The following is a 16,203-nucleotide window of genomic DNA, read 5'->3' as shown; positions in this document are numbered from 1 at the left end:
GGTCTAGTCATTCCTGGAAACCTTTGCCCAGCACACTACATCCTGAATGACATCTCTCTCTGCCAAAAGAGTGTTGCAGTCCTGAACGATTTAATGAACCTGCAAATCAGGCCCTTTCCCCGTCCCTGTATTTACTAGGAGGGTATTAGGGACGTTTCCAACAACGAATAAGCCAAGCTCTTGACGGTTTACCTGAGCCTGCGGTTTTCATTTCTCCCTTCCTGACAGTAACAAGCCTTAAAACTAGATGAGTCATTTGCTGCTTTTGTCAATACACCGTGGCATTTTCTACTGTCTGTCTACATGACACTGAGATCATTCTCTGACAGAGCTTGAGAGAATCTGCAGAGGAGAATGGGAGAAACTCCCCAAATACAGGTGTGCCAAGCCTGTAGCATCATACCTAAGAAGAGTCGAGGCTGTAATCGCTGCCAAAGGTGCTACAACAAAGTACTGAGTAAAGGGTCTGAATACTTAAGCAATTGTGATAGTTCTGTTTATTTATTTTTTATAAAATTTGCTAACATTTCTAAAAACCGGTTTTTGGTTTGTCATTATGGGGTATTGTGTGTAGATTGTTGAGGGAAAAAAACAATTAACTCCATTTTAGAATAAGGCTGTAACGTAACCATCTGTGGGAAAAGGGTACTTTCTGAATGTTTCTCTTCTGTCTCGGAGGCGTCTGCGTGCCAAGGAGGAGGGTTGAACAGATACATTCTATAGACACAACACAGTGTCACAATCAATGTTCTGATGCTCGGCAGGATGGCTGTGTTGGCTGGGGGCAGTTACATAACCCTGTCTAATCGTTGCTGTTGACAAGACTCCAGGAAGAAGGACAAATGTCTGTCTGTGTGTGTGTGTGTGTGTGTCTCTGTGTGTGTGCGTTAGCTGCTACAGTATGCTAGTAATGAGTGTCTTTGAGCTGACAGACAAAGCTAGCCAAGTGCACTCGGTGGTAGTTATTGCCCTCCTGCATGGCATGCCAAGCAAGCAGCGGGCAGCAGAACATCTCTCTGAGGGCAGGACAGGGGGAAGTGAATGTAGCTGAGCTGAGCAGACTGACAGCAGTACAGACAAACAGACAAGGGCAAGACAGGGAGACAGACAACATCACTGACAGGGGAGTGACAGACAACATCACTGACAGGGGAGTGACAGACAACATCACTGACAGGGGAGTGACAGACAACAGCACTGACAGGGGGGGTGACAGACAACAGCACTGACAGGGGGGGTGACAGACAACAGCACTGACAGGGGGGGTGACAGACAACAGCACTGACAGGGGGGTGACAGACAACAGCACTGACAGGGGAGTGACAGACAACAGCACTGACAGGGGGGTGACAGACAACAGCACTGACGGGGGAGTGACAGACAACAGCACTGACGGGGGAGTGACAGACAACAGCACTGACAGGGGGGTGACAGACAACAGCACTGACAGGGGAGTGACAGACAACAGCACTGACAGGGGAGTGACAGACAACAGCACTGACAGGGGAGTGACAGACAACAGCACTGGCAGGGGAGTGACAGACAACAGCACTGACAGGGGAGTGACAGACAACAGCACTGACGGGGGAGTGACAGACAACAGCACTGACAGGGGGGTGACAGACAACAGCACTGACAGGGGAGTGACAGACAACAGCACTGACAGGGGAGTGACAGACAACAGCACTGACGGGGGAGTGACAGACAACAGCACTGACGGGGGAGTGACAGACAACAGTACTGACAGGGGAGTGACAGACAACAGTACTGACAGGGGAGTGACAGACAACAGTGTCACTGCCGCTCAAAATGACTGCACACCACACACACACACACACACACAGAGAAGGGAGAATGCTCCCTGTCTCCTCTACAGTATAATAAAGCCTGATAGAGCCATCTGCTGGCCAACAGTAGAGTGCTCCGATGTCCTGCCTGAAGAGGGATTTACGCTTCTGATATTTGAGGAAATTAACCATATTTTCTGAGATTTACCTCATCTGTCAAACAACTGTCAAAAAAAGTTGTAAATGACTGAAAACTGACCACTTAAAATGTGCAACAATTGACAGTAAAGGTAATCAGTGTAAAAACCACTGCTGTGTTCTCCCTCTCAAGCTCCACTGTACCTGAGTGAAGGGGGAGAGGTGGTCAGGAGAAGTTCAGAAGGCCAGCGGAGGTGTAGAAGCCGGTGCTGTCGGTAGAATACCTCTGGGAAATCTGGACAGCATTCAGGTCAAACCCCCCAAAATGGTACGACCCAAAACTCTACGTTAAGAACAAGACAAGAGAGTTAGAACAGTACTGTCAATCTGAGTGGTATAGTGTGTCCCAAATGACACCATGTTCCCTATATAGAGCACTACTTTTGACCAGAAGAAGTGCACTAGATAGTGAATAGGGTGCCATTTGCGACACACACTGGGAAACCACTACTAACATTGTTATGTGAATCTCCTGTTTACACTTGAAGTAGTGCTACATGTCCGTGTTGTGAACTGGAACAGAGTTTCGATGGAGGTTCTGGTTATATAGATACAACTACAGGATAACAAAAAAATGACTCTGCTTAAATTCCACTCCACGACCATCAATAGAATGACAAAACTATGAGCGCTCTCTCTCTCAAAGATGGTGTTACTGTGGTTACTAGGGGCTCCCGAGTGGCGCAGCGGTCTAAGGCACTGCATCTTCAGTGCTAGAGGCATCACTACAGACACCCTGGTTCGATTCCAGGCTGTATCACAACCGGCTGTGATTGGGAGTCTCATAAGGCGGCGCGTAATTGGCCCAGCGTCGTCCGGGTTTGGCCGGTGTAGGCCGTCACTGTAAATAAGATTTGGTTCTTAACTGACTGGCCTGGTTAAATAAAAGGTGAAACATTAATATTTATTTTTTAATAAACTTCCAAAGGAACACATGGTAGAGAGACTCTCCAGAGACATTCTTATCATGTTGCCCTTCAAATGGTGCCCGATTTCTATAGAGCCTGGTTAAAAGTAGTGCACTATATAGTGACCAGGGCCCATAGGGTTCTGGTTAAAAGTAGTGCACTATATAGTGACCAGGGTCTATAGGGATCTGGTTAAAAGTAGTGCACTATATAGTGACCAGGGCCCTATAGGGTTCTGGTTAATAGTGCACTCTATAGTGACCAGGGACTATAGGGATCTGGTTAAAAGTAGTGCACTATATAGTGAACAGGGCACATAGGGTTCTGGTTAAAAGTAGTGCACTATATAGTGATCAGGGTCTATAGGGATCTGGTTAAAAGTAGTGCACTATATAGTGACCAGGGTCCATAGGGATCTGGTTAAAAGTAGTGCACTATATAGTGACCAGGGTCCATAGGGATCTGGTTAAAAGTAGTGCACTATATAGTGACCAGGGTCCATAGGGATCTGGTTAAAAGTAGTGCACTATATAGTGACCAGGGTCTATAGGGTTCTGGTTAAAAGTAGTGCACTATATAGTGACTAGGGTCTATAGGGTTCTGGTTAAAGGTAGTGCACTATATAGTGACCAGGGCCTATAGGGATCTGGTTAAAAGTAGTGCACTATATAGTGACCAGGGTCTATAGGGTTCTGGTTAAAAGTAGTGCACTATAAGTGACCAGGGTCTATAGGAATCTGGTTAAAAGTAGTGCACTATATAGTGACCAGGGTCTATAGGGATCTGGTTAAAAGTAGTGCACTATATAGTGACCAGGGCCCATAGGGTTCTAGTTAAAAAAGTGAACTATATAGTGACCAGGGTCTATAGGGTTCTGGTTAAAAGTAGTGCACTATATAGTGACCAGGGCCCATAGGGATCTGGTTAAAAGTAGTGCACTATATAGTGACCAGGGTCCATAGGGATCTGGTTAAAAGTAGTGCACTATATAGTGACCAGGGTCCATAGGGATCTGGTTAAAAGTAGTGCACTATATAGTGACCAGGGCCCATAGGGTTCTGGTTAAAAGTAGTACACTATATAGTGACCAGGGTCTTTAGGGATCTGGTTAAAAGTAGTGCACTATATAGTGACCAGGGCCCATAGGGTTCTGGTTAAAAGTAGTGCACTATATAGTGAACAGGGTCTATAGGGATCTGGTTAAAAGTAGTGCACTATATAGTGACCAGGGCCCATAGGGTTCTAGTTAAAAAAGTGAACTATATAGTGACCAGGGTCTATAGGGTTCTGGTTAAAAGTAGTGCACTATATAGTGACCAGGGCCCATAGGGATCTGGTTAAAAGTAGTGCACTATATAGTGACCAGGGCCCATAGGGTTCTGGTTAAAAGTAGTGCACTATATAGTGACCAGGGTCTTTAGGGATCTGGTTAAAAGTAGTGCACTATATAGTGACCAGGGCCCATAGGGTTCTGGTTAAAAGTAGTGCACTATATAGTGACCAGGGTCTATAGGGATCTGGTTAAAAGTAGTGCACTATATAGTGACCAGGGCCCATAGGGTTCTGGTTAAAAGTAGTGCACTAGATAGGGAATAGTGTACGCTACTGCGCTGAAGGCTCAGTTTGTCACATCTAAACATTGGGAGGACCCCCAAGGTGAATTCAATTCTAACGTGACTGTATGAAAGCCCTCTATAGGCTGCCATGCTGATTTATCCTCTACACAGTGCCTTCGGAAAGTATTCAGACCCCTTGAATTTTCCCACATTTTGTTACGTTACAGCCTTATTCTGAAACTGATTAAATACAACAATTTCCTCATCAATCGACACACAATACCCCATAGGGGAGGCAGGTAGCCTAGTGGTTAGAGCGTTGGACTAGTAATCGAAAGGTTGTTAGATTGAATCCCCAAGCTGACAAGGTAATAATCTGTCATTCTGCCCCTGAACAAGGCAGTTAACCCACTGTTCCTAGGCCGTCATTGAAAATAAGAATTTGTTCTTAACTGACTTGCCTAGTTAAATAAAGGTTAAAAAATAAATAATGACAAGCAAAAACTGTTTTTAGAAATGTTTTACATACGTTTTCAGACCCTTTGCTATGAGACTCAAAATTGAGCTCAGGTGCATCCTGTTTCCATTGATCATCCTTGAGATGTTTCTACAACTTGATTGGAGTCCACCTGTGGTCAATTCAATTGTTTGGACATGATTTGGAAAGGCACACACCTGTCTATATAAGGTCCCACAGTTGACAGTGCATGTCAGAGCAAAAACTGCTGCAGAAATGTTTTGGTACACTTTCCCAGATCTGTGCCTTGACACAACGCTGTCTTGGAGCACTACGGACAATTCCTGCAAGCCTTGAGGTTGAAGGAATTGTCCGTAGAGCTCCAAGACAGGGTTGTGTCGAGGCACAGATCTGGGGAACGGTACCAAAACATTTCTGCAGCATTGAAGGTCCCCAAGAACACAGTGGCCTCCATCATTCTTAAATGGAAGAAGTTTGGAACCACCAACACTCTTCCTAGAGATGGCCGCCCGGCCAAACTGAGCAATCAGGGGAGAAGGGCCTTGGTCAGGGAGGTTACCAAGAACCCCATGGTCACTCTGACAGGGCTCTATAGTTCCTCTGTGGAGATATGAAAACCTACCAGAAGGACAACCATCTCTACAGCACTCCACCAATCAGGCCTTTATGGTAGAGTGGCCAGACAGGAGCCACTCCTCAGAAAAAGGCACATGACAGCCCGCTTGGATATTACATTTGTAAAAAATTTAACACACTACTATATGTTGATTAGATCATTTCAACTGCCTGAGTCAATACCCCATAATGTCAAAGTGAAAACATGCTTTTAGAAATGTTTGCAAATGTATTGAAAATGAAATACATAAATATCTAAATTACATAAGTATTTAAACCGCTAAGTCAATACATGTTAGAATCACCCAGCGATTACAGCTGTGAGTCTTTCTGGGTAAGTCTCTATGAGCTTTACACACCTGGATTGTACAATATTTGCACATTCTTTTTAAAAGTCTTCAAGCTCTGTCAAGTTGGTTGTTGATCATTGCTTGACAGCCATTTTCATGTCTTGCCATAGATTTTCAAGCCGATTTTAGAGTAAACTGTAACTTTGCCACTCAGGAACATTCAATGTCGTCTTGGTAAGCAACTCCTGTGTAGATTTGGCCTTGTGTTTTAGGTTTTTGTCCTTACACCATCCAAAGTGTAATTAATAACTTCACCATGCTCAAAGGGATATTTAATGTCTGCTTTTTTTTTACCCATCTACCAGTAGGTACCCTTCTTTGCAAGGCATTGGAAAACCTCCCTGGTCTTTGTGGTTGAATCTGTGTTTAAATTCACTGCTCGACTGAGGGACCTTACAGATAATTGTATGTGTGGGTTACAGAGGTTAGGTAGTTATTCAAAAATCATGTTAAACACTATTATTGAAGACAGAGTGAATCCATGCAACTTATTAATGTGACTTGTTAAGCAACTTTTTACTACTGAAGTTATTTAGACTTGCCATAACAAAGGGGTTGAATACTTATTGACTCAAGACATTTCAGCGTTTCCTTTCAAATGAATTTGTAAAATAATTCAAAAAACATAATTCCACGTTGACATTCTGGGGTATTGTGTAACAAAAAAAATCTCAATTTAATCTATTTTAAAATTCAGGCTGTAACACAACCAAATGTGGAGAAAGTCAAGGGGTCTGAATACTTTGTGAAGACACTGATCATTGGACCTAATGAGGAAATGGAGGCTGATTCCCAGTTCTAACAACACTCATAACATTCTAAATTCTTAAGACTAATAAAATGTCATTGATCTTTTCAGTTATGGTTGGTTGGAGGGATCAAACCCAGAGTATTGGGTTGGCTGGGACTTTAGGGTCGTCTGTCAGGAATATATTTCAGGTCCAATCAACACTCTATTCCAGTGTTTCTTAGTCATGGTCCTGGGGACCCAATAGGTTTGATGATGATTAGTGGAATCAGGTGTGTAGCGCGAGGGCAAAAACAAATATTATATATTTATTTGTTCCTTTATTTAATTAGGCAAGTCAGTTAAGAACAAATTCTTATTTACAATGACGGCCTACCCCGGCCAAACTCGGACGACGCTGGGCCAAATGTGCGCCTCCCTATGGGACTCCCAATCACGGCCGGTTGTGATACAGCCTGGAATCGAACCAGGGTGTCTGTAGTGACGCCTCTAGCACTGAGATGCAGTGCCTTAGACCGCTGTGCCACTCGGGAGCCCAAAATGAACAGAACGGTCCCCATTTCAAGTGAATTATTCATTTGTTCGTTTCATAATATTTATATGTACTTAATCCTATCCGATAGGCTAAATCCAGAGAGATAGCTTTGGAAAAACTGGGCCCAGGACTAGAGCACTGCTCTATTCAGACAGACCGCACCAGGAATAGACTATTGTAGTTCTTACATTTTACCACCAGAGGGCAGCTAATCCACATGGAACAGAGCCAGAGGTATTGTTGCATCACCTATCTGACTGTCTACCATCTTACTGACTGAAATGAACTGTCTACCATCTTACTGACTGAATGAACCGTCTACCATCTTACTGACTGAATGAACTGTCTACCATCTCACTGACTGAATGAACTGTCTACCATCTTACTGACTGAATGAACTGTCTACCATCTCACTGACTGAATGAACTGTCTACCATCTTACTGACTGAATGAACCGTCTACCATCTTACTGACTGAATGAACTGTCTACCATCTCACTGACTGAATGAACTGTCTACCATCTTACTGACTGAACGAACTGTCTACCATCTTACTGACTGAACGAACTGTCTACCATCTCACTGACTGAACGAACTGTCTACCATCTCACTGACTGAATGAACCGTCTACCATCTTACTGACTGAATGAACCGTCTACCATCTTACTGACTGAACGAACTGTCTACCATCTCACTGACTGAATGAACTGTCTACCATCTCACTGACTGAATGAACTGTCTATCATCTTACTGACTGAATGAACTGTCTACCATCTTACTGACTGAATGAACTGTCTACCATCTTACTGACTGAATGAACTGTCTACCATCTCACTGACTGAATGAACTGTCTACCATCTTACTGACTGAACGAACTGTCTATCATCTTACTGACTGAATGAACTGTCTATCATCTTACTGACTGAATGAACTGTCTACCATCTTACTGACTGAACGAACTGTCTACCATCTTACTGACTGAACGAACTGTCTACCATCTTACTGACTGAACGAATTGTCTACCATCTTACTGACTGAACTGTCTACCATCTTACTGACTGAACGAACTGTCTACCATCTCACTGACTGAACGAACTGTCTACCATCTCACTGACTGAATGAACTGTCTACCATCTCACTGACTGAATGAACTGTCTACCATCTCACTGACTGAATGAACTGTCTACCATCTCACTGACTGAATGAACTGTCTACCATCTCACTGACTGAATGAACTGTCTACCATCTTACTGACTGAACGAACTGTCTACCATCTTACTGACTGAATGAACTGTCTACCATCTCACTGACTGAATGAACTGTCTACCATCTCACTGACTGAATGAACTGTCTACCATCTTACTGACTGAACGAACTGTCTATCATCTTACTGACTGAATGAACTGTCTACCATCTCACTGACTGAATGAACTGTCTACCATCTCACTGACTGAATGAACTGTCTACCATCTCACTGACTGAATGAACTGTCTACCATCTTACTGACTGAACGAACTGTCTATCATCTTACTGACTGAATGAACTGTCTACCATCTTACTGACTGAACGAACTGTCTACCATCTTACTGACTGAACGAACTGTCTACCATCTTACTGACTGAATGAACCGTCTACCATCTTACTGACTGAACAAACTGTCTACCATCTTACTGACTGAATGAGTGCTGCTAAATAAATCTCCCTGAGTGAGTGAGTCTGCTAAATCTTACTGCATTATGTAAGCCCTGGAAGGCTTTGTTTTCCTGGAATGTTCCTATTGCTTCTGTGAATAGTCGTTCCACCCGAAATATGATGGGCGTAATAGTCAAGAATAAAGAAAACCGACAAAAACATATTATTGCTCAATATAGGAGAGAAATGATCTCCTATGAGACAGACCTAAGGTTGTATTGTTGAACAGACAACAGACTCAGGTAAAAGGTACCACCAGGATGTTTATTTGTTTGGTGTGTTTGACTTCTGACCTTTAATATGTTCCTGGCATCGAAGGCCTCCCGCTCCTTCATGTTCTGCCTTCCTCCTGTGGCTTCGGCTGAAAAACACACAACAAAAGATAGGTAAACCCTGAGCACCGTGGGTAAACCCTGAGCACCGTGGGTAAACCCTGAGCACGGTGGGTAAACCCTGAGCACGGCGGGTAAACCCCGAGCACCGTGGGTAAACCCTGAGCACGGCGGGTAAACCCTGAGCACCGTGGGTAAACCCTGAGCATGGCGGGTAAACCCTGAGCACCGTGGGTAAACCCTGAGCACCGTGGGTAAACCCTGAGCACCGTGGGTAAACCCTGAGCACGGTGGGTAAACCCTGAGCACGGCGGGTAAACCCCGAGCACCGTGGGTAAACCCTGAGCACCGCGGGTAAACCCTGAGCACTGCGGGTAAACCCTGAGCACCGTGGGTAAACCCTGAGCACCGTGGGTAAACCCTGAGCACTGCGGGTAAACCCTGAGCACCGCGGGTAAACCCTGAGTACGGCAGGTAAACCCTGAGCACCGCGGGTACACCCTGAGCACGGCAGGTAAACCCTGAGCACGGCAGGTAAACCCTGAGTACGGCAGGTAAACCCTGAGTACGGCAGGTAAACCCTGAGCACCGCGGGTAAACCCTGAGCACCGCGGGTAAACCCTGAGCACCGCGGGTACACCCTGAGCACCGCGGGTAAACCCTGAGCACGGTGGGTAAACCCTGAGCACGGCGGGTAAACCCTGAGCACCGTGGGTAAACCCTGAGCACCGTGGGTAAACCCTGAGCACCGTGGGTAAACCCTGAGCACCGTGGGTAAACCCTGAGCACCGTGGGTAAACCCTGAGCACCGTGGGTACACCCTGAGCACCGCGGGTAAACCCTGAGCACCGCGGGTAAACCCTGAGCACCGTGGGTAAACCCTGAGCACCGCGGGTAAACCCTGAGCACCGCGGGTAAACCCTGAGCACCGCGGGTAAACCCTGAGCACCGCGGGTAAACCCTGATACTGAGAACGTTGTGGTTTCCAAAATAGATATATTTGGGTGTTTTTGGAGCCGTGTTAGTGTTTTATCTGTGCCTCTGCAACTGCACAACGAGCATGAGGAAGTCTATCGCCGGTGGGGTATATTTCTCACAACGAGCATGAGGAAGTCTATCGCCGGTGGGGTATATTTCTCACAACGAGCATGAGGAAGTCTATCGCCGGTGGGGTATATTTCTCACAACGAGCATGAGGAGGTCTATCGCCGGTGGGGTATATTTCTCACAACGAGCATGAGGAAGTCTATCGCCGGTGGGGTATATTTCTCACAACGAGCATGAGGAAGTCTATCGCCGGTGGGGTATATTTCTCACAACGAGCATGAGGAAGTCTATCGCCGGTGGGGTATATTTCTCACAACGAGCATGAGGAGGTCTATCGCCGGTGGGGTATATTTCTCACAACGAGCATGAGGAAGTCTATCGCCGGTGGGGTATATTTCTCACAACGAGCATGAGGAAGTCTATCGCCGGTGGGGTATATTTCTCACAACGAGCATGAGGAGGTCTATCGCCGGTGGGGTATATTTCTCACAACGAGCATGAGGAAGTCTATCGCTGGTGGGGTATATTTCTCACAACGAGCATGAGGAAGTCTATCGCCGGTGGGGTATATTTCTCACAACGAGCATGAGGAGGTCTATCGCCGGTGGGGTATATTTCTCACAACGAGCATGAGGAAGTCTATCGCCGGTGGGGTATATTTCTCACAACGAGCATGAGGAGGTCTATCGCCGGTGGGGTATATTTCTCACAACGAGCATGAGGAAGTCTATCGCTGGTGGGGTATATTTCTCACAACGAGCATGAGGAAGTCTATCGCCGGTGGGGTATATTTCTCACAACGAGCATGAGGAAGTCTATCGCCGGTGGGGTATATTTCTCACAACGAGCATGAGGAAGTCTATCGCCGGTGGGGTATATTTCTCACAACGAGCATGAGGAAGTCTATCGCTGGTGGGGTATATTTCTCACAACGAGCATGAGGAAGTCTATCGCTGGTGGGGTATATTTCTCACAACGAGCATGAGGAAGTCTATCGCTGGTGGGGTATATTTCTCACAACCAAGTAGAAAACGGTGTCTGGACCCTTAGAACACGACATTTACATCCAAAATACAGATTTGGTTAACAAAAAGGTGAACTTTGGAAAAAGGTCCTTTGACCCTAATGAACAAAACACACATCTAATGTATTAGGTGGACAACCCTATTTATAAAATCTAAAATGTGGGTTAACGAGGTTTAGTGGAGTTCACCGTCAACCCCACCGTTTATTACAACACTGTTCAAACCAGGTGGATATCCCTATGAACTGTACTGGGAGATATGATCCTAAATGACTCTCTCTCTCTCTCTGAAAAACACTAAACAAATGACAGCCTTACCACCACCAGCCTGATTTGTCAATGTCCCTGTCTTTTATGTAATAGCTGTGATTCTAACAACATAATGCTGACCATTCATCTGGTATGCAGCAGTGACGTAACTAAAACACTGCATTCTGAGCAATTCTACTAGTCAACAACAAGTGCAGAACCAACAGTAACCTTCCCTCGCTCCCTCCCTCCCTCTCTCTCTCTCTCGCTCCCTCTCTCCCTCCCTCTCTCTCTCTCTCTCGCTCCCTCTCTCGCTCCCTCTCTCGCTCCCTCTCTCGCTCCCTCTCTCTCTCTCTCTCGCTCCCTCTCTCGCTCCCTCTCTCGCTCCCTCTCTCTCTCTCTCCCTCCCTCCCTCTCTCTCTCCCTCCCTCTCGCTCCCTCTTTGGCCACAACTCTGTTTGTGTGCAACAGGACAGAGTGTTTTCCAACAGCAGTGACAAGGGGTTTCATTCAGTTGGCCGTGGATCAAGTCCAGCCCTAGTTCTTTCATGCATGAGTTTACACAGGGCTGGGCAGCTGAGAGACTGGCCAACAACACTGGGCTGGGCAGCTGAGTGTCCAAGAGCACAGGACAAAGGGAGGGGTCTGTCCAAGAGCACAGGACAAAGGGAGGGGTCTGTCCAAGAGCACAGGACAAAGGGGAGGGGTCTGTCCAAGAGCACAGGACAAAGGGAGGGGTCTGTCCAAGAGCACAGGACAAAGGGAGGGGTCTGTCCAAGAGCACAGGACAAAGGGGAGGGGGGGTCTGTCCAAGAGCACAGGCCAAAGGGAGGGGTCTGTCCAAGAGCACAGGACAAAGGGAGGGGTCTGTCCAAGAGCACAGGACAAAGGGAGGGGTCTGTCCAAGAGCACAGGACAAAGGGAGGGGTCTGTCCAAGAGCACAGGACAAAGGGAGGGGTCTGTCCAAGAGCACAGGACAAAGGGAGGGGTCTGTCCAAGAGCACAGGACAAAGGGAGGGGTCTGTCCAAGAGCACAGGACAAAGGGAGGGGTCTGTCCAAGAGCACAGGACAAAGGGAGGGGTCTGTCCAAGAGCACAGGACAAAGGGAGGGGCCTGTCCAAGAGCACAGGACAAAGGGAGGGGTCTGTCCAAGAGCACAGGACAAAGGGAGGGGTCTGTCCAAGAGCACTAAAACTAAGCACTAAAACTCTGTTTACTACTTCAGGAACAGGGACTGGGTCGCTCCTCTTTTCAGTTCACTGCAACGAGCTGCAACAAACACTCAAACTGGACAGTTTTATCTCTTCATTCAAAGACTCAATCATGGACACTTACTGACAGTTGTGGCTGCTTTGCGTGATATATTGTTGTCTCTACCCTCTTGCCCTTTGTGCTGTCTGTGCCCAATAATGTTTATACTATGTTGTGCTGCTGCCATGTTGTTGTTATGTGTTGCTGACACAAATAAAAATGTTATTTTAATAAACATTTTTATTATATATATATATATTTTTATTTTTTTTATTTAATATATTTTTAATCCTAGCCCTCGTCCTCGCAGAAGGCCTTTTGGTAGGCCGTCATTGTAAATAAGAATTTGTTTGTAACTGACTTGCCTAGTTAAATAAAGTTTAAATAAAATACATTAAAAAAATAAAAAAATATATAGGGGTTGTTATTGTTGTTATTGTTACATCCGTGTTGTTGACATGGGGTGGTGTGTTAAGGTGTCAGTTTGTTTCATTAATGTGATTATGCCATGACTCCGTGTCCAGTGACTGACTTAATGTCCATCTTTATGCTGACTGACTCCGTGTCCAGTGACTCTGACTTAATGTCCATCTTTATGCTGACTGACTCCGTGTCCAGTGACTGACTTAATGTCCATCTTTATGCTGACTGACTCCGTGTCCAGTGACTCTGACTTAATGTCGATCTTTATGCTGACTGACTCCGTGTTCAGTGACTCTGACTTAATGTCCATCTTTATGCTGACTGACTCCGTGTCCAGTGACTGACTTAATGTCCATCTTTATGCTGACTGACTCCGTGTCCAGTGACTCTGACTTAATGTCCATCTTTATGCTGACTGACTCCGTGTCCAGTGACTCTGACTTAATGTCCATCTTTATGGTGACTGACTCCGTGTCCAGTGACTCTGACTTAATGTCCATCTTTATGCTGACTGACTCCGTGTCCAGTGACTGACTTAATGTCCATCTTTATGCTGACTGACTCCGTGTCCAGTGACTCTGACTTAATGTCCATCTTTATGCTGACTGACTCCGTGTCCAGTGACTGACTTAATGTCCATCTTTATGCTGACTGACTCTGTGTTCAGTGACTGACTTAATGTCCATCTTTATGCTGACTGACTCTGTGTCCAGTGACTGACTTAATGTCCATCTTTATGCTGACTGACTCCGTGTCCAGTGACTCTGACTTAATGTCCATCTTTATGCTGACTGACTCCGTGTCCAGTGACTCTGACTTAATGTCCATATTTCTAAGTGGGAGGAGAACGAGGGAAACAGGCTCACATTATCAGGAGGATACTCTGGGTCAGTTTTAGACAGTGGAAAGCCTGCTTTGAGAGAACAGTGACACTTATTTAGCATTTTCATTTCAAGTACATGTATATGTGTGTGTTTGCGTTTGTACTCTAGTAAGTGTCCTTGTTTTCAAGATGAAGCTCCAATACACATACCTAAACACACATCAGTGACGGCCATAGACAAAACCACTTTCTTCATCCTACCTGAAGCAGCCTTCCTGAACAGAGTGTTCATCACTGTGCCGTGCAGTTTCACTCTGTCCCATTCTCTGACCATCAGCCCTGAGGAAACAAAGTGGTCCACCAGCCGCTCCACAATGGCCTGCAGCCTGCACAGCAGACAGTCAACACAGAGGGTCAACACAGAGGGTCAACACAGAGGGTCAACACAGAGGGTCAACACAGAGGGTCAACACAGAGGGTCAACACAGAGGGTCAACACAGAGGGTCAACACAGAGGGTCAACACAAAGGGTCAACACAGAGGGTCAACACAGAGGGTCAACACAGAGGGTCAACACAGAGGGTCAACACAGAGGGTCAACACAAGAGTTAGTTGTTGTTACCAGGGAGCAACCCTCTCACACTGTTGACATCCTAACGATGAACATCATTTTAAATGTACTAATTGTCACTCAATCGGTCATTAAAAAAGTAAACTGTAAAAATACTAATAATACTAAATGGTATTTACAGTGCTTTCGTTAAGTACTCAGACCCCTTGACTTTTCCCACATTTTGTTACGTTGCAGACTTATTCTAAAATGGACTAAATTGTCATCCCCCCCCCCTCAACAATCTACACACAATACCCCATAACGACAAAGCAAAAACAGGTTTTTAGAAATGTTTGCAAATGTATTAAAAACGTAAAGCTGAAATACCACATTTACATAAGTCACACAGACCCTTTACTCAGTACTTTGTTGAAGCACCTTTGGCAGCGATTACAGCTTCAACTCTTCTTGGGTATGACGCGACAAGCTTGGCACACCTGTATTTGGGGAGTTTCTCCCATTGTTCTCTGCAGATCCTCTCAAGTTCTGTCAGGTTGGATGGGGAGTGTCGCTGCAAAGCTATTTTCAGGTCTCTCCAGAGATCAAACGATCAGGTTCAAGTCCGGCCTCTGGCTGGGCCACTCAAGGGCATTCTGTCATGCACTGACAACTGTAGGACCTTATATAGACAGCTGTGTGCCTTTCCAAATCATGTCCAATCAATTGAATTTACCACAGGTGAACTTCAATCAAGTTGTAGAAACATCTCAAGGACGGCCAATGGAAACAGGATGCACCTGAGCTCAATTTCGAGTCTCATAGCAAAGGATCTGAATAATTATGTAAATAATGTATTTCAGGTTTTTTTTTAAATACATTTGCAAATAATTAAAAAAAAACTGTTTTCGCTTTGTCATTATGGGGTATTGTAATGTCTATGGGGTATTGTGATGTCATTATGGGGTATTGTGTGTAGATTGCAGAGGTTTTTTGTTGTATTTAATCCATTTTAGAATAAGGCTGTGTCAAGGGGTCTGAATACTGAATACTTTTCCCTAAGGCACTGTATATAGTGCTTTTCAAGGAGCCAGAGTCACTGTGGTACAAACTGTGGTTAAAGAAAGAGACATGAGAGTATCCAACCCTCAAGAGAAGCAACCAGACTCTTACTTGTCCGAACCATCTTTGACTTGGACCTTGGCATACAGGACATCCACCATGGCTGGGTCATCGTTCATGTACTCAATCCCTGTCACCTCCAACGGGAGGGGCTTCCCTTCTGTGATGGTCCTGAAACATAATGTGTGTTACATGACATAATGTTTGTTACATGACATAACATGTGTACATGACATAATATGTGTTAAATGACATAACATGTGTGTTACATAACATGACATAATGTGTTATATGACATAACATAATGTGTGTTACATGACATAATGTTTGTTACATGACATAACATAAAGTGTTACATGACATAACATAATGTGTGTTACTTGACATAACGTGTGTTACTTGACATAACATGTTACATGACATAACATGTGTTAAATGACATAACGTGTGTTACATAACATGACATAATGTGTTATATGACATAACATAATGTGTGTTACATGACATAACATAA

The 16,203-nt window shown here is 45.1% G+C and overlaps 1 protein-coding gene across 3 annotated transcripts in view; it reads right to left on the bottom strand.

The window, feature by feature from the left end:
• Nucleotides 1-16,203, bottom strand: part of ascc1 (activating signal cointegrator 1 complex subunit 1) — a 43,331-nt gene that overhangs the window by 21,503 nt on the left and 5,625 nt on the right. For 2 of the 3 annotated variants that reach the window (XM_071394582.1, XM_071394583.1), the window contains exons 6-9: nucleotides 15,741-15,860; nucleotides 14,279-14,403; nucleotides 9,160-9,227; nucleotides 2,130-2,268 (exon numbers count right to left, since the gene is read on the bottom strand). In XM_071394582.1, the coding sequence (XP_071250683.1) occupies nucleotides 2,152-2,268; nucleotides 9,160-9,227; nucleotides 14,279-14,403; nucleotides 15,741-15,860 (430 nt within the window). In that variant the 3' untranslated portion in view covers nucleotides 2,130-2,151. Of the gene's footprint in view, nucleotides 1-598; nucleotides 718-2,129; nucleotides 2,269-9,159; nucleotides 9,228-14,278; nucleotides 14,404-15,740; nucleotides 15,861-16,203 lie in introns of those variants that run through there. The other variant, XM_071394584.1, reaches the window with a different exon arrangement.

This window comes from Salvelinus alpinus, chromosome 3, assembly GCF_045679555.1.
Source record: "Salvelinus alpinus chromosome 3, SLU_Salpinus.1, whole genome shotgun sequence".
Lineage (NCBI taxonomy): Eukaryota > Metazoa > Chordata > Actinopteri > Salmoniformes > Salmonidae > Salvelinus > Salvelinus alpinus.
This window is presented reverse-complemented; position numbering and strand designations above follow the sequence as displayed.